This window comes from Protomyctophum bolini (assembly GCF_963924005.1).
Source record: "Protomyctophum bolini genome assembly, chromosome: 11".
Lineage (NCBI taxonomy): Eukaryota > Metazoa > Chordata > Actinopteri > Myctophiformes > Myctophidae > Protomyctophum > Protomyctophum bolini.
In genome coordinates this window covers 32,504,283-32,523,156 of record NC_137872.1, presented here as the reverse complement: position 1 = coordinate 32,523,156, position 18,874 = coordinate 32,504,283, and the positions used below count along the sequence as shown (strand labels likewise).

Here is an 18,874-nt window from a genome sequence, read left to right as displayed (position 1 = left end):
TTGTTTATTGTCATTTAATGCAGACTACACGCCATACTTGCTCATTTAAATGGATTGGAATACGGAAGTATCACAATAAAGTATAAAGTAAGTGTATAAATAGCAGTTAAGAGCTTAAATATATTACTGAAAATAATTCCTTAGCATAAGGCAAACAGCTGGGGTTTGAATATAGTCCACGGTAAATGAGTACCGTATTATGAATATTATCCATCCCTATCCCTTCACTGGCATATGCCTTTCCAAATAACGTTTGGAAAGGCTGCACTGAGTGTACAAAGGGAACCATATGGACTCTTATTGATGTGTAATTGAGAGTGTATGAATGGAACCATAGCATTTGTACACTCACAGAGTTAAATGAACACTGAGGATTTGACTGTGTCACTGGAATGGATGGATGACAAAGGGCCACCAAGCAAAATATCACCAAGCAAATATTTCCCCTTTTTCCGGGATACCATCCTCTCTGCCCAGTGTGAATCAGAGGTAAAATACAGTGCATTAAGTCAACCTCTAAGGCAGCACACAGCGAGGGTAGAGTGAGACATTCTGCTATCTATTAAGACTTGCGTTATGTATATATATTGTGTGCTTAAGGAATTTTACGGATCCACAAAAACCAGCAGGAATGGATAAGAGCGAGTCCCTAAGACCGTGTGGTAAGCAACTGCAGCCGAGAATCAAGTCAAGTTAAAAGTTGCTGTGCGGTTTTTTAGGAGAAAGTCTGGCAGAATCCTGCATGGCCACTGATAACATGGTTGGATTAGGGATGTTTAAGGGAAGTGAAAATTATTCATTTCAGATGGATGAAAGCTGCACTTGTCAAGTCTACCAGTCATGGACTTTCTACATTTCATTTCCACTAGCCAGCATGCATAATTTCCTCTCAATGCAAATTTCTACACACCGGAATCGTGAGCACATTTACCCCGCTCCCTTAACACACGTTCTGTGACACAGAAAATGGATCATGGCCATTGAGCAGGGAACAAAACAATGCAATTTTTGGTCTGCAGAGGTGTGAGAATCTAATTTCATACAGGAAGATAAAGTCACAGCACTTTGAAAACCATAATAACTTTCAATTGCAGGCATGCCTCAAATCAAAGCTCAAGAAGAGGGAAGTGACACGTTCTGTCTGTGGTCTACTCATCCAAATGACATCTATAGAAATCATTTAAGCACACGCCCAATTAGCCTATCTGCCCGTCTCCATATCAGTCCAATATTAAGACTGTAATTACTGGATTTAAGTCCTAAAAGTTCCTTCTTACCCTCAATGTTGGCCTAAGAGCCTAGTAGCTGAGTGTATATATCGGTCTCTCTGTACAAATATTATGATCTCTCTGATGAGAATTAAGTCTCCAGCCTGGATGGGCAATAAATTAGAGGCCCGCTTCTCGTTTACTCATCAGAGCTAATGAGCCTGATAAAATTACCTCGAGGATCATAATTACAGGCTAGTGGCACAGACTCTGGCATCCTGAATAAGAAAAAAACCTATCCCCCACGCCCCCCCCTCCACACACAGCTGAGTTTCAACATATTAATATAACACCTAACCTCAATGATCACTGTGTGTTCTTAATACTGTGTTAATAGACAGACAAAAAACCCCAACCCCAACAAAAAATACTGACAATCCCTTTAAAAACATGTCTTGCTTCATTTCAGATAGGTGAACCTATGGGGCAGGGACAACCCTAACCCCCAAACAATCCCTTTTATACATATCCATAACATAGGATATCCACTGTTGGGACACAGATTCCATTGTCAATTAAAAGGAATTCCGTGCTGTGACGATACCGTTGAACGATGTTACTGTTAGCACCTTTCTGTCAGAGTGGTTCCAACAGATTTTTACCACCCTTTCATAAAGATTAAGCACTTCATGGGTAATGGCATATTTTAATGAACGACGGCAGCCTGGACACAAGAGCTCACCTCAGAGGATTCCATTTCATCACACATTCACAGGATGAATTGTTTTACTTATGAATATTAATGTCCCTCTAATTTGAGGCTGTTGTTAATGCTTGTCGCTAGGAGCTTGGGCAAATCAGGTCCCATTCCTGTTAAAACCATGTATTAGACACCCCCCTGACACTAAGCCCTCGCCTTTGATTCTTAATTGCAGAAGTGCAAGCATTTGCAGTAGATGGGGTGCAAAGCTTTAATTAACTCTAATATCACACATATTCAGTCTCGACTGTCACCCACATCATGCATGGCATTCTGTACCAATAACATCCCCAACTCTGCTCAGCTAGAAAGATTGTGTTCCGAGTTGGTGATCACATTTCATGCATTTCAAATGGGGGGATATGTAGTTCCTACTGTAAGTAGCTGCGAAAATTGACGTGAGCAAATTATCTTGATGCCTTGCTTAAAAACCCACATTAAAAACATGCATTGATTTAAGTCTGTGAATGACACTGTGCAGCTTTGATGCCAAGGTCCCAGCCTTGTGTGCGCTTTCCTCAAAGTAGAAACTGACATTTGTCGCCATCAGGCCAATAAACTTTAAGTCTAAAACCACTACTTTCAGAATATGGAAAATAGAACCTGTGTGTTAGTCATTTAGCCACAGACTCTTAATACTTTTCATTGGTTCAATATCATTATAACCCACAGACTTTCAACCTGGTGTCCACATTTTGGACAGGTCATTAATCTAGGCACATTTGTCTAAATCATAAAGTGCACAGCAGCCAATCCACAATTGAGAGCTTGTAGATCAGCCATTTTTGTTCGGCACTCCTACGATGGTATTATATGGCAATTCATTTGTAGGCAATGAGAAAAATTCAGATGCAAGTCTTCTGTCCGACAATAATGTATTGCTGGTTGCAGCAACAGTTATTGGTGGAAGGATAACTTGGAAGAATAACTGGTGATCAGTTGTGCAATGACAAGACATCCAGTCCAGCAATGTTTAAAATTCAAGTTAATGTGCCAAATGGAAATTGTTAAGAAAATAAATCAACCTCTCATATGCAGTAATCTTAAGAGGATTTATTCGACATTAAAGTTCATTTAAAAATGTATAAATAAATAATAGGGTATACAAAGTAAAACATATTACCACTTCTAAAAAATGCCACAAGCTATTACAGTAATACACATCGCTTACAAATGGTGGGAACAGGCATTTTCACAGATGAGTGACTATGCACATCAACAATGTTTGAAATTTGAACATTATAATAGCTCAGCCTGCTCAGGTATGGAGCAATTCTTTAGCAGATATTAGTAAAGAGTAATGTTTAATTAAACTGGGTTCGGAGATAAAGAGCTCAATAAAACCTATAGTTTATAAGCTTTCCCAGGCCATAAGCTACTGCTCTGCCTAATCCTCTTTTCACATAACATTATTGCATCAGCAAAGCTGAACATTTTTGCAGCATTTATAAAATTAGCAAAGAAATTAACTGTCTGTACTGTGGCAAATTGGATTTCGGAGTCCCAGCCTTGCATTAATGCATACCTAGGCTGCCACCTACAGTACAGTGTGAGAGAAGGAGGACCACAGTCGAAACAAGGGAACTCAACCTGTGTGCCTCTACATATTAAAAACCACTCAGTCTTTTCCTCACAGCAACATCAAATAAATAATTAAAACATTCATTTAAAATCAAAACAGTAGAACCATTACAGATAGCTTTCCCTTTCCCCCTAACATCCATTTTTTTAAACGAACGTGTTGAACAGAACCAGCGTTTCTTTTACATTTCAATTCAGCAGTGGCCAAGTACAGTTTAGATTTTGGACCAACATGCTTCGTTTTGGTCCCAACACGTAAATGTACAGCCAGACCATTATTTGGATACGTCAGAATCATAATTAAATTAAATGTCATTATAAATATTGTGCCCATATTCCATCACTGGTTGATGCAGCAGTTACTTTCTTCCATTACATTATTTCAAACACCATTTTTTAAGTGAAAACTGAAGAACTTTCTTCCATTATTACATTCTTTCAAACACAATTTTAAAGTTAAAACTAAACCAAGTGAATAAATCAAAAGCACCAGAAAATAAAGCAATTGCTTAATCATTAATTTCCATACATAATATATTTCCACTTCCCAAACATCACCAAGAATGTGAAGAGACTTCCCAAATATCGCCACTGAGAATGTAAAGTGAATATTAAAGTGAACCAAATCACGTGCAATCAGCAGGTCAGCAATATTGTGAACATAAGCTTGTGAAAAAATAAATAGTACTCCATCCTTCCAGATTTAAAAAAATAATCTGTTTCCATGTAGCCAACTGCTCTCATTCAAAAGTTATAAAAACGCTAACATAATGCACTCAAAATCACATTGTGCTCATATTTTCACTATCCTTTTAGGAGGAAACAAAGGCTCCATTGAAAGGTGGATCATTCCAAGACTCTTTTACTCTTCCGCCTGAACAGTTTGGAGATTGAGGATGTCCTCTTAGTTTTGGATTTCTTTACCCCTGTTCGCCATAATGAACATTATGAAAAAGGAACAGTGCATTAGTGTTGGTCAACGCCAAGATGCCAAGACTTTTACACACACTACTTAAGACTGACAGTTTTCTGATCCAATCATGTGTTAAACATTACTTGGAGTGTATAAATGCTGATCCTCAGGGGTTCAATTCACACACACACCAAAAAAGGTTAAATGGACCCTCACAGCCAATACACAGCTCATTTGTGTGTTCATCTACTGGAAAGGTTACATCGAAAGTCAAGCATAATTCAGCAATACTCACGAAGATTCTGCATCATCTCATTCAACCGCTGATCCTCTTCCACTTCCCTGAAAATTCATAAATATAACATTTCAAAAACATGACTCATTCAACACTCATTTCAACAACAAAAAAGATGTGCGCAGGTGTGAAAATAGATCTACAAGGTCACAATGCATAGATGTGAGCTATGCGTTGTGAGCTTGTAGATCGGTAATTGTCGTCACCATTATTGTATGACAGTTGTACGACCAAGTATGAAATGGGACTCAGGTGATTAAGAGCAGATTCCAAAATACCAAAATATTTGTGACTACAGTGCCAGGGTTTACACTGCCATGGTTATTATTATTTTTATGAGTCATGTAAAATTAACCAGAAAAGCTCCCCCCTCGTTACCTAAGCCTGTCCTCATCCAAGCCCTCCACGATGGCATTTCTACCGTTCACTATCTGCATCAGCCTCTCCATCAGATTCTGCTGCCGTAGCTGCTCTTCAGTGGACTTCAAACCATCTGGAAAGGTAAATGTACAAGTCAGTGTTGGATGTAAATACAGACATCTACATTTAACACAATCAGCGTCGGGATTCCTTCAAAATAGGAGCTCTGGGGTGCCGGAAAGACATGGCCGCTTTTACTCTGAAACCCACCCGCCGGAAACAATCCGGGGGAAAAAAACTGAGAAATAGTTTGCTTTACATTGCTAGCTTACATTGCTATCGTTTTAATTTATACGATATGAGCCAAAAAGCTTTCATATTTTGAACGAGAGGCGGATGAGGAGCAGAAATGAAGCGCTAGTATATCTATCAGATCAAAACCACGGAGAGCGCCCTGGATTAGGAGACGAGGGATTCTTTCTGCCGCGCTAACAGCTAAGTCAACGGGAAGCTAATATGGCCGTAGAGCGCGAAAGACGGTGACAGAGTGTCCGACAAAAAAAACAAAACAGAATATTCTCCCCTCGCCTGATATCATTGAGGATGCACTCGGACGTATACACACGTCCAATGCATCCCTCGATTGGATTCCCTAGGACGGGTGGCCACATCCTACGGACGGAAACGGTTAACACAGAGGAAAGTGCAGAGATCAGTGTTGGTTGGAAGACCGGAAATGTAGATGCCAGTGTGCAGATAAACGCAGAGATCGGTACCAGATTCATGCTACCAACGCACAGATTGTGTCATGCGTCAGAAATGGCGGATCTACAAGCTCAAGATGCATTGCTGATGCACCACACTGTGTGCTTGTAGCTCGGCAATTTTTGGCACGCAACACAGTTTCCGCTTTAGAGGAATAGATAGACAGATGTTGGTGTTGTGTGTTGTTGGTGAACAACAGACATTTGGTGCACAAGAGCTCTCACACCTGGCTTCTCCAACAGCCTCCGAAGTTCCCCCTCCACACTTGGCTGTTGTTCCTCAAGGTCTTGAGTCTTCACTCTTAACATATGTACAGAATTCAGATAATTACCCATCACCATTAATACACAATAGTCAAAATTAACGTCCAAAGGCCCTCACTGCCAAAGACGACGACAGGGGGATGGGGGGGGGGGCGTTTCTGTGCGGCATGACGTTTTCAAACGACGATTACCGTAGAACTCCAAATGGAATATTGGTTTCCCCTTGAACAGAGCACCGATGCAAGCTAAATTGTTTCTACATTTGTGAGTACATTAGGAATTGAAATCAGATATTTATTGCGTGAAATTATTTCGGAAATCAAAAACCAGGACTGATCATGATACTCACATGTACACGAGCTCAGATTCCCTCCTGACGTACATCTGTTTCTTTCTGATAAGGTTGAACCAGTCAACCATTAGTGGGTCCATCAAAAGGTCTCCCTTCTCCTCTGAAAAAGGTAATTCCCAGTTTTAAAAGCCATTAGATAGATATATACTGTATATATACACACACACACACACACACACACACACACCTTGAATACCCAAAATGAAGAGTGGCTACCAGTGGTGTAATGGTGACTTTATCTTCCCCCCCCCCAAGGGGTACCTAAGCCAAAAAAGTCTGGGAACCCCTGATGTAGATGATGAATAATCTTAACTCTTGAGTTAATAATGATCCATTTTGTTACCAACTCCATCTTTTGGATGAGGACCACCTCGAACCCCCTTTAAGGACCACTGGTGGTCCCTGGACACGTGTTGAGCCAATTGATCACCATAGCAACCCCAGCCTAGGCCTGATTAGGTAAATTACTAAATTCCCAACATGTGCTAAATCCTCCAAACCTGTATCTTGATTGGAATCAATCTCCACTCGCACTCCTCTCAGTCATGCAGCTACACAGACACATCCCAGGCACACTTTGGTAGGCCTATAGACGCCTTAACGGACAACGTCACACTGATAAGCACCAGCATGCGTGCACATAGCGGCAGCACAAGAACCCTGCCTCTCATAAGATGCAATGGAAAAGTTCTAACTGCACTCGCGTGTAAAAAAATGCCCCATCAAACATTCAGATGCTGTTTTTCTGAGAATGATTAGGATCTCTCGCCCTTGAAATATATAATCCTTGGTTTCTGTTGTGTGTGAACAATAGAGCGTCGCAGTCCCGCCCCCTTTCATGACGACGCCAGGCCCATAGATATTTCAAAACGTATTTATTGAAAGACCTTTTAAGCGTCGTACGAAGCCAACTCTTGTCGTGACAAATCATGACAACACACACAATATTTTGGACCAAACAAATACTTACAAAGAAGAAAAAAAGAAATTTGTTGTAACCTGCCGTTTTTTTCTACTTTCGAATTCTTTGTTTGGCCCAAAACATTGTGTTTGTTGTCATGATTTGTCACGACAAGAGTTGGCTTTGTCAGCGGCGTAAACGTCTTTAAATAAATACAATTAAATAAATGAACAGGGATTTCTTTTCCGGGTCTCTCGAGGGGGCGGGACTGCGACGCTCTATAGCAGTATTATTGACCCCCCCCAGTACCTCCCCAATGTCTGCTGTACTCCTGGTGAGAGCAGGAGTGGACCTGGTGAGACGTAGGAGGGGCCCGGACAGGAGGCAACCCAGAGCCTAGTCCCTCCACATGCCATAATTGTACCTCTCAGTCCTGGCATAGTAGTTCCAGAGTGGTTGCAACAGATTGAACTGCAGGGACGATGTCTAAATATTGAGCATCTTTTTTTACTCCATGTCAAACACTATTTTTCTGCTCAGTCACTGATACCATTAAATCTGGGATACACCAAGCTACAAACCAACAGATTTGCACACATTTAGTCCATCCAACACTATGGGCAGATTCTGAGCAGACAATTCTTCTGATTCTTCTGAACACATTTACATTTTATAGCATTAACAACTACCAAAGCAACCAGTGGAAGCTTCAATGATCTATATTCCTTGTGAAGTGACCTTATTATATTCCCTGTGAAGCCTTTGTCCAGATTTGTGCTTTCATTTCTGTTATGGCACAACATTGTTCAAACGTTTATTAAGTGGCAAAAACGTCCTTGATGATGCTTTGGCTGCATTTACATCTTGAGTTAACACCAATTGTATTCCTCCATACAAATTAGTGGTCACATGTTTGCGAGATACAGTATACTCTACTTGCCACGAGTCAGGCACCATGAGTCAGGCAAAAGGAGTCTCACGTTAAGTCTAACTTTTGTCATAATACACAACACAATATTCTGCTAGCAAGGCAAAGGTTCAAAGCAATCAGTGTTCTAGTCCCCGTGGTTGGTTTTTGTCACAACTCATTTTCTGAGAGATGCACTTGAAATGGATTGTCACAGCTCTCTCCACTAGCGGCCTGTAGTTGACATACTACAGTATGTGCATTCCCTATGGTCAACCGTCTATGCACGAGAACGCAACTCTAAATTGGAACTATAGTCACACTGGAGTAGAAGCATAGGGATGTTTGTAAAGTACAGTACATTTGTGGAGGTCATTCGTGGTGCGTCAACAGGCACGGATACGGAGAATTATCCATCAAGATCCTGTACTGCCTCGAATTCAGAAAGGGTGGGAGAGGGGATGTTTTTGTTATGACTTTCCATTTTTCTAAAGCAGGAACAGTGAGGAAGTGACGGGAGGAAGTGCCGAGTTGGGGAAGTGATGACACGGAACAAGTGGGAATAACCAGGTGCTCACCAGAGATATAAAAAGGTGCTCACACGGATCAAACAGGATCAAGGCATGGAAAGAAGAGACAAACCGGGCACTCGGTTAAAGAGAGGGAAGCCTTTATTAACCCATTTTGGGGCGGGAACCCCTTTTGGTGTTTCAAGCACTGTCATACTTTAGCTATTTTAGAAAATTCGTAAAAATGCGGCACAAATCTTTGAATAGGTATATATTCTTTCAGAGAGAAAGTTTTTTTTATTTAGACGTCAGGCCTAAATGTGTTAAATTAAGAAGGCAACAGCCAACGTGAATCGACTGTTAACTGGTCTTCATCAGGGCGAGAGTGAAGAACATCACCAAACGCACTCATTGCTTGCTTTAATGAGTGATGTTCTTCATTCTCGCCCTGATGAAGACCAGCTAACGGTCGAAAGACTCGAAACATGTTGGCTGTTGCCTTTTTAATTTAATAAAGGCTTCCCTCTCATTTTTAACTTTGAGTGCCCGGATCGTCTGGAGTGGTAAGGTTGAACCTTAAGTGGAAAAGTACCTTGTTCAAAGCTGCGTAGCTTCTCTTCCAGCCCAACTCCCTCCCTCTCCAAGTTGCTCAGGTTTATTGCAATCTCATCCAGCTCCCCCTCGATCTGCTCCATTGGTATGTGATGCGATTTGGCCTGTCAGAAGCACAAGAACGCCAAGTGTCACGATGCATGATTGAAAATTTAACACAGACAACATATCGCTGGGAATGTAATGAAATCATATTTTGCAATGCTGTTAATTAATCTTTTAAGAGACTTAAGGGAGAGAGCTTACAGAGGGTGACCTCATTTCAGGACTGGGGGCGTTGGTGGGTGACAAATACTTTCCCTTTTTAGAAGCTAAGAGGTAGATAAAATGGGATTAGATTCACCTTTTATGGCAGCTCTTCACAAAATCATGGGCACAAGTTACATCACTTCAGTAATTTCTGTTGAAATAGAAAGAGGCCAAACCTGGGGCACAAGTATCTGTGTCTCTGTCATTTGCTGGAACAGTCACGGAAGAACCAATAGATTGCATAGTGGACCAGCTGGATGGGAATTTGATAGACGAGTAGTAGTTTGCATGCTCCAAGCCTGAAATTATGACAGGAAGGTCAACAAATACTGTGCGTACATATATGTGCATATGTTATTACACTGGGGTGGACAATATGCGCAGGGAGAACTTACCCATGTTTTCAGATACCGGATGGGGTTCTTGAGGAGACAGATCCTGGCGGTATGCAGGAGCAACCACAGCAGAAGCTGGTGGAGATACAATAGCTGTTGGAGTTGACGTAGTACTGACGGAGATGCTCGAGGGAGGCTTGGAGAGGACATCGGGTTCATGTGGTTCAGCGGTGGCCAGTCCATCAGTTTCTGGACTTCTACCGAGAATGAGACCAATGAGACTTTAAATATGTGACACAATGTACAGAATCCCTAATGTGACGTTTCGAGTGCGTTTAGATCACACATATTGGTGAAACATACTGAAATACACACAATACAGTCAAGTAAATGAAGAGGCCTCACCTCATATTTTGAAACGGTGAAAGGTGAAAACAATAGAGGAATTAGTATGCAGGGACAGAGCAGGGATAGAGTCAGGCATGGCACTTCTTGGAATATGGTAAGGTGGGGGACAGAGAGGGGGGCTTCTTTCTGAGCCAGCCAACAAGAACAGAGATGGGCGAAGCAGGACGAACCGGCATTCTGGAGAGTGAATGAGCTCAATGGTCAGGTCGCAAGGTCAAATGTCGAGTTATTTTATCCACCCGAGTGACTTAGCCCGTTTTCCCTTATCCAGTGAGCTACAGGGGATTCATGATTATTAAGACTCACCTCCGTCCTGGTTCCGTTTTAACTGGCTTGAGCATCGATTTCCAGTGATTAGGGCCCAGATCTACAGCAAAAGACAACATTTATTCAGACAGACCCCCGGAAGAGGAGGAACTCAGGCTACCGAAATTAAATGGATGGATGTAATGCCAACTCATTACAAACTCATTTTGTTTCACACGCTCCAGTGAATGCATTTACAGAGTCAAAAACCGGTGGGGAAATGGGTGAATTAGTTTCTGTCATGTTGTCTTTTAGGTATTAGAGGGAGCACTCTGAACAGGTCAAAGACTGACTGCATAGCATATGAACACGTGAATTTGACACACTACATTCATTTTACAGGACAGACATTCATAGCATGGTAGTGATGGTACAAATGCATTTAAACAGTGCCAATATGACCTGCTTAGTGATTGGATTCAAATTGTCCACCACTGGTAAGCGGATCTCAAAGTACTCAACCTCAGAACTTGCGTCGAAACTAAATGTAGTGTAGTGAAAGTATCGATGCAAATTGCAAAAAATACAAATACTCCACTCCAAGTACAGTTACTCACAAACGCTCTTTAAGTAGCCTACAGTAACGGTACTAAATGTAGTAAAGAAGTACTTCATTACTGCCCACCACTGCTGCGCCTGCGTACCTTTGCTGTTCCAGGATCCAGGTGTTGGCTTTGTGGGGGTGTTGTTGTTGATGGCATCATCCAGGCATGGGGATTCCTTGTTTTTATGGCTGATGGAGGGTTGTCCTGACCGTTTCCCCACTGGGCCTGGCTGACACTTATCCTGTCTCATACTGACCTTGTCAGACAGTCTTGGCTCCTCTACAAACCTGGGTACAGAGGAGAGCGTCGCCTTCAGATTAAAAATCATAGGAAATCACAGCAAGTAAAAAGAGGGAGGGGTGGTGACAATTTGACATCAACTGTGTACAAATCCATTTGGTTACATTTGCACACTTTAAGAGTTGAATTAACACTCAGGGTACACTCAGGGTTTTAGAACGTGGGAAGAATACCAAACAAAGGGAACAAATTATGAGCATACAAAATGGTGCTCCATTCTCTCACCTTCTTTCTGCCGTTCTGATGACAAAGTTGCGTGTGTTGTTATTGTTGCAGTTTTCCTCTGCTAGATTCTTGCCAATTGTTGCCCCCGCTATGCAGCTTTGCTCACGACTCGAGGGGGCCGTCAGCCTCCCAGAACCATCCGTGGGCCCACTGGGCCACGAAGGCAACCCATTTCTGTCTGGGACGTCCGAGACCAGCTCAGCAGCCTGGAAGAACCTCTGTCGAGCCGTCTGCGTCTTCTGGGCAGCGGCTGTCCAGGAGAGAGGGGCCGGGGCAGGAGCAACAGACTTCAGGACATTCTTCTGAGGGATGGAGAGCACCGAGGAGGGACGCGGTGGGGAGGGACGGGTTTGGCCATCACCGTTTCGTCGGAGGACAGCACCACCGGTGGGTCCGTTTTCGATCACGGCCCCAGACGACGGCGGTTTGCAAGGAGTATTACACATGAAAGTATCTGGTGCCTTCCCGGCTTTGTAAGCTCCAGGGTGAAGCAGACTGGAGCATTCACTGCATCTGGGATACGTTTTAAAAATGCAATGGTTAGCACAGTGTACAACTTTAAATTCAAACGGACAGGATATATTGAATTCTTACTTGAAGCAGCTCCTGTGATAGAGCCTCCCTTCCAAAAAATGCCTCTGCACCAGATGAACATGGCTCTTGCATGCAGCACATTTGCTGTTGAGTGTCCCCGTTTTATTAGAGCTCTCAGCCAGGACAGTCTTCTGTGGAAGAAGAAATTCCAACACACATGACCATGTTAGAAGGTACTATACATTCTTTCTATGTACTTTACATAATAACAATTACAAGCCTGAGCATTTTTGTTTAATATATCACATGAAATAACATTGACAGTGAGGTTTTGTAAACATAGCCTTAACCTTAACTGAAGACCATGTGATTGTTGTGTCATCCAATATAATACTGACCTTATCAGCAGCAGCAGCTCGATTAGTTTTGGATGAGGTGTCAGCAATCAACTTGGAAGGTGAACAATTGGCTGTTTTAGACACAAAGGTTTTGGCAACCACAGGGAGATTCTTCTTTTCTGATGGCTCCTCCTTGGAGCCCTCTGCTGGCCTCTTTACACCTCCCACTGAAAAATTATTATTACAATTATCACAGAAAACATGCCAAGGTGTCAATTCAACAACATCGTGTTGATGAGGCAGAAGCAGACACACAAAAAAAAAGGAAATCTTCGAAAATCTTGCAAATAACGGAGAAAAGGGACAATGCGAGTGTTCCTACAGGGAGAGCGTCCTTTGAAGTAATTGTAGTACTGCGACACATAGGTGAGAATGCTCAGCCTGTCTGGGACCCTCAAGGCCACCATGTCTTCTGCATCCAGCAAGGCAGGAATCCCCAGCTTCTCTTCAGCAATGCGGAATGCCTGGTGGTTAAAAAAATAAAGTAAACGCATACAGAGTACAGGTATGTTACTTTGAAGCGCTACATGGCGTTCTTGAACTCTGTGTCCATAGAATCTCATTAGCTCGTCAACATTTCGTTTACTATGGTTCATGACATCGCGAGTTCACACTTGTTCTGGATAGTGTCTGCTAAATGCCTAAATTGATAATTGTATGGTAGACTTAAGACTAAATAAGCACTTGTTTTACTACACCAAGTCAGCCACTAAAAGGTTGCTCCCACAAATCATTTGAAAACTGTCAAGAAAGACAAAGGTTTTCTATAAATAGAGAAGTAGTACTGAATGCATGTTGTGACCCGACACGTGGGGCCTCTGGACAAGGGCTGTATAATGAATAGCACGTTTCCTGTGCAGTCTCGTGGACAAAAAAAGAAAAGTAAAGTAAACGAACAGGAGGATGGAGGGAGCAGGATATCAGGTCATTGTTTAGGATCACACATGGGACATGCTCATTAAAATCTAACAGCAGTGCTGAATATCACGTCTGCCAATGTACAGTTTGTTGGTAACACAATAAAATAAAGAATAGACACAATGACTGGCTTTGTGAGGCGGTTTGTTGTACATTTTCCAAAAAGGGGAGGGGGGGGGGGATAACTTGCCAGTGGCCACCTGTGAGAAAAGATTAACATTGCAAGCTGCCACGAAAATAAATAACCAAAAACTATTCTCAGCCTACATTTCAATACGAGACCTACAAGACCTCAGCTATAGCCAAAAGTTAGACAAGCCCAATTAAACACACTACGACACATCGTGTTCTGCTTTAGACAAAACCGTTTCGTGAAATTAACTCTTCTTGGATAACCCTCCAGGAGTGTGTCATCATGACACCCCGTCTTAAAATGGACCAAGTATCGTGAGGATCAAGTGGCCTATGTGACAGTAAGCCTCATTCAAAATGAATACCCTGCAGATCCTCTGCTGAGCAAGCTCAGGTTCTCTGCTCACATACAGTGCCTCACACTGTCATGGGGGACGTGGACAGGTAGATCAGCTCTGTATGTACGCTCGGAGTTCTCTGAGAAGAGAACAAATGAAACCTTGGGGTCAATTTGGTTCCATTTGTACTCCCTCTCTTGAGCTACAAATGGATAAAGGAAGACAGAGGATTTTTACTGGGCTCTGTAATCCTCAAATGTATAGGAAGCCAGGGGAGTTTATGTCACCCTGGACTGGAGGGGTAAAAGTAAAGTAGGTCAAATGGCCAAAGGTAACAAGAAGACTGTCACTGAATAGTTAAAGTTTGAAATTAGTTTGAAATTTTACATTCTGCCTGGGATTATGCCGATTGTCACATTAATGTCAACTGTGTTTAGTCCACAATCACCAACCTTCTTAATCAAAATATTTCACCTTGCATTACATTTAAATAATTCTTAATAAACAGCTTGTTTTCTTTGCACTGTACAGAACTGATGTTTGTCTGATCTTTCAGATTTGACTAATTCATAATATTTCCAAGTTCTCCAGACAAAATAAACAACAAATTGGGTGACATCTTACCAAGTCGTTGTTCTCAAACGTATCCTCTTTACTGAGAGCTTTAAAGTCTCTGGGAAAAGAAAGACATCCAATTGATGGCAAGTTAAATTAAAACATTAATTTGATAATTAAATTGTTACACTCGCTCTCTCCCCCTCTCTCTCTGTGTGTGTGTGTGTGTGTGTGTGTGTGTGTGTGTGTGTGTGTGTGTGTGTCTCTCTCTCTCTCTCTCTCCATTATTTCCATAATAGTCTACCACTGGCAGCAATTTTACAATAGGCTATAATTACGATCCAGAGCAAAATGATAATAAATAATTAATTGGCTGCAGGTGGTAGGCTACAAGTTACAGTCTGGCCGACTGGCCCACATTTATTTTCGTCCACGTTGCCCGTCATTAAGCGGGTGAATCTCTTGACACGAATTCCTACTTGCAAGGAGGGGTGGTGGTGGAGGAGGATCGAGGGGAATAACGGGCAGACGGTCTGCTTACATGAGGTCCGGTCTGTATTTGTGGATAATGGCACAGAACGCTAATCCATTCTTGAATGAAGTCGTCATGTTGGTGATCGCCACATCTTCATATCCGTCACACTGCGCCTTGCACCACAGCTCCAGCGCCTTGATGGCTGCCATCCTTGTCAATGCTGTCTCGCCGTTAAGGTTTATTAAGCTCCCAGACAGTTTATTACAAACACAGCCCACGGACACGCTGTCTGACACGGTAAAAGCAGGACAAGGGTGGTAGGGGCACCGCTGGCTATCACACAGACACACACACCGCTGCAGGAGGAAAGGAAGAGACGCGCCGCCAGAAGTAGAGAAGAATAGAAATAAAAACCCCGAATCCGGTGGTGCTCTCCTCTGTGTGTTGTTTGGCCACGAACTGAACTGAAATGCAGCAGCTGCGTCCGGTTTCCTCTCCTCTTTTACCTGAGTGAGTAGAACACAACGGCCATTGATGCACACCACCACCGGTGTGAATAATAATGAAGCACCACCGGGGAAGGTTCATTAGACTAATTAACACACAGAGAGACACTTCACCTTTCACCACCGTGCACGGGCCGCGCAATGTTGATTGGAGTAGCCTAATTTTAGCACCCTGGGCGTTTTCCCAAGTCTGTCTGTGTCTGATTAGATAGCCCTATAGTTCCCCGTTCGACCCCAAACCACTGAATATTATACTAGTAAAGAAACTATCCCATTCATTCAGACTCCTGCATTGGTTTATTAATTGGTAATTAATCTGTGTGTACTGTGTATACACACAGCAGCCTATGATATAGAATTATAACCTCTCAAAGTAAGCAGCATGATATTAAAATATTTTATATGAAAAAAGTGTAGGCCTGGCCTACTAACAATGTAGTTGTGCTGTCTATTTTTGGTAATCCATGTGGTATTGGCTGAGCTTCGTATGGGTCGAATATTAGGTTCTGCAATGGATTTATTTTTGCAGAGTTGGGGGTGCCATGGGGCCCAATTTGATGTAATTCCATGGGGTCCAAGACCCAAGAGATGCATGCATTGCCCCTGGACACTAGGCCTATATAGGCTACACAGCTACACTATGGATGTGTCCCTGCACCCTTATATTATGGCCTATATAACATTTTAAATCTTAAAAGGTTCTCATAATTTATCGACTCAAACGTTATCAGTGACCTTTTGGTTTGATTCAAGTAGGCTTTCACTGATCATCAAATTATGGATAAATCATCAGACATTTAAATGATGTAAATCCATGACATCTATTTATATACAACAAACCGAGCAATTTGTTCACATTGGGTTACAATGGATACTTTTGATTAAATAATATAGACTTGGCTAAAGAGCGCAATTTTACAAAGGATGCTGTTGTGCTCTTTTCTCTATTGTGTCAGAATTTATGTTCAGGACAAAAGCCTCATGCAACCATCATTCAGATGGACCTAAATAAAGATGTCTAGAATAAAACTATAATGAAACTTATTTGCTTTACCAAGATTGAGAAGATGAAATTATTTCGTATTATGACATTTGACAGCCAGTGTAATGAGGTCAGTGTGCTTGGGGAGAATCAATGTTAGAATCAATCTATGGAAGAAGTTCTTCCTAATGCTCGTCTTTGTGTAGGATAGACTGATAGAGCAGGCCGGGCTAATAAGCCAGACCGAATTAGCCAGGCTAGGGCAGGGTATTAATGCTCGTCTTTGTGTATAGGAGTACAGAGTATTCAGACTAACATTCACATTGTTGCTGTGAATATTGAAGATCTGACCGATTACGATTACATCTGACCGATTACTGTACATCTGAACGATTACGGTTGACCGATTACAGCTGTCGATTACTGTACATCTGACCGATTACGATTGCATCTGACCGATTACATGATCTGACCGATTACGATTACATCTGACCAATTACATGATCTGACCGATTACTGTACATCTTTCCCATTACAGCTGACCGATTACAGCTGACTGATTACTGTACATCTGACCGATTACATCTGACCGATTATTGTACTTCTGACTGATTACAGCTGACCGATTAGGCCTACTGTACATCTGACCGATTACTGTAGGCCTACATCTGACTGATTACAGCTGACCGATTACTGTACATCTGACCGATTACAGCTGACCGATTTAGCTGACAGATTACTGTCAACTCACAGCCTTACCTTATTGGGTTCATTGTTTTAGTTTTATTTTATTTTATTGCAGGGTGATATCCCCTCCAACGTCTGGCTTTCACTCGTGAGAGTCGTGACTTCATGTGGCAGCCAAGTCTATGGACTTTTTACGGTCGCAGATTACTATGAAAACCTGCAAAACCTGACAGTACGCCCATCGATCCATCCGTCATACCCAAGAGGCCAGTGAGGCACTCCAACGTTGAAGCGCTGGGCCCTAGTGGCAAGAGTAAGGACTGCAGATGGACCCGTGGATTCATGACGAGGAAACCCCGTGCAGCTGGGCTTTAACATTGAGCGCTCGGTTGCATTTCCGCATTCGACCACCAAAATTTGGTGGTCCAAAAAGCGCCCACAAAGGCGGAAATAGACGGTCCTTCGGGCTGCTTCAAAACGCCACTGAGCAACTTCCACTGACATGAATAGCGGAGGGGGCGGCGCTTCGCGCCAGATCAGTCTCTATCCTTTCAATACTCTATGGTCATACCACCATATATGTCCGTCAGTCCGTTACGCCTCATGACACGTCACACCACCATATATGGTCGTCTCCATATATGAAGATCACGACACTGACCTCATCAAACCCTATAGCTATACATGGAGAGAAGACTGGATCATCACCTAGATCTGCATATATGGAGCCGGCCAGCAACTCTACATCTGACCTCAAACCTCAAACATTCCATAGGGCTATGTTGATCCTTCTCCACCCATCCTTCCTCTTTGATGTCTCCCTTTTGACTGATACCTGTCCATTCAAACTCTAGACGGCACAAAATTAATAGTGCAGCCGGCGAAAACTAGAGTTCTCAACAGGCCCGAAAAGTAAGGCCCGGCCCTACCTGGGCCCTCATCAAACCCTGTACACTCAAGACACTGCCCCCACTGCCACCCTTAGATCTCCATATGGACTGTTTTGACATTACATGTTGATCTGAGACTGACCTCATCAAACCCTGTACACTCAAGACACGCACCATATATGGCCAGTACAGAATTCATTCCATATGTTGATCTGACAAAACCGACACCCCATGCCAAAGCTGCAGCACTCGCCCAGCAGTATGCCGGCCCGTCACCCAGGCGGATGCGTGCACGCACAAGGCGTCTTACTGGTAATGTCATCGTACACTTTGTGTAGGACAAAAATAGACAATGTGGTTGTCCACATTAGAATAATAACCGTAACAGGAAACAAAACTGATTTTCAAAAGCGTTTCACTTATCAAGCTTCGAACGGCAGTCTCAATTGTGACCTACAGACCTACTAAGCAATTTTCAAATGTCTGACCTGGGAAATGTAATTAGTTTTATACTGTTGAACTTGAGTCTCCCTGAAACTTGAGAGCGACCCAAGCTGACCTCATTTACAGAAATGGGGCACATCGTGGGATATTTAAATTTGCAAAAATAGATATAAAGAAAAATCCCATCATTGTAAAAGTCTCACAGGGGTGCATGCATGCAA

The 18,874-nt window shown here is 42.5% G+C and overlaps 1 protein-coding gene across 2 annotated transcripts; it reads right to left on the bottom strand.

The window, feature by feature from the left end:
- Positions 1 to 3,341: 3,341 nt before the first annotated feature.
- On the bottom strand, positions 3,342 to 15,425 carry micall2a (mical-like 2a). Of its 2 annotated transcripts, none has more exons than XM_080775494.1 (17): positions 15,211 to 15,425; positions 14,739 to 14,787; positions 13,049 to 13,190; positions 12,727 to 12,893; positions 12,389 to 12,519; positions 11,795 to 12,307; positions 11,369 to 11,556; positions 10,725 to 10,785; positions 10,071 to 10,267; positions 9,852 to 9,974; positions 9,673 to 9,737; positions 9,407 to 9,530; positions 6,495 to 6,597; positions 6,109 to 6,182; positions 5,136 to 5,250; positions 4,758 to 4,804; positions 3,342 to 4,475 (listed from the first exon to the last, which is right to left on the bottom strand). In XM_080775494.1, exons 1-17 carry the CDS (start codon positions 15,351 to 15,353, stop codon positions 4,396 to 4,398), a joined length of 2,322 nt encoding a protein of 773 aa, XP_080631620.1. In that variant the 5' UTR covers positions 15,354 to 15,425; the 3' UTR covers positions 3,342 to 4,395. The 2 variants fall into 2 exon arrangements, with proteins under 2 accessions (XP_080631620.1, XP_080631621.1); XM_080775495.1 differs by having other exon boundaries at positions 12,389 to 12,516.
- Positions 15,426 to 18,874: the final 3,449 nt, after the last annotated feature.

What these genes read in the sequence shown, in the direction of transcription:
- micall2a (XM_080775494.1), bottom strand. Translation starts at nt 15,353, where the DNA reads ATGGCAGCCATCAAGGCGCTGGAGCTGTGGTGCAAGGCGCAGTGTGAC. An exon ending in TATCACAGGAGCTGCTTCAA is followed by an intron (nt 12,308 to 12,388) that starts GTAAGAATTCAA and finishes AACGTATCCCAG; the next exon opens with ATGCAGTGAATGCTCCAGTC. An exon ending in TTGGATGAGGACAGGCTTAG is followed by an intron (nt 4,805 to 5,135) that starts GTAACGAGGGGG and finishes ATGAATTTTCAG; the next exon opens with GGAAGTGGAAGAGGATCAGC.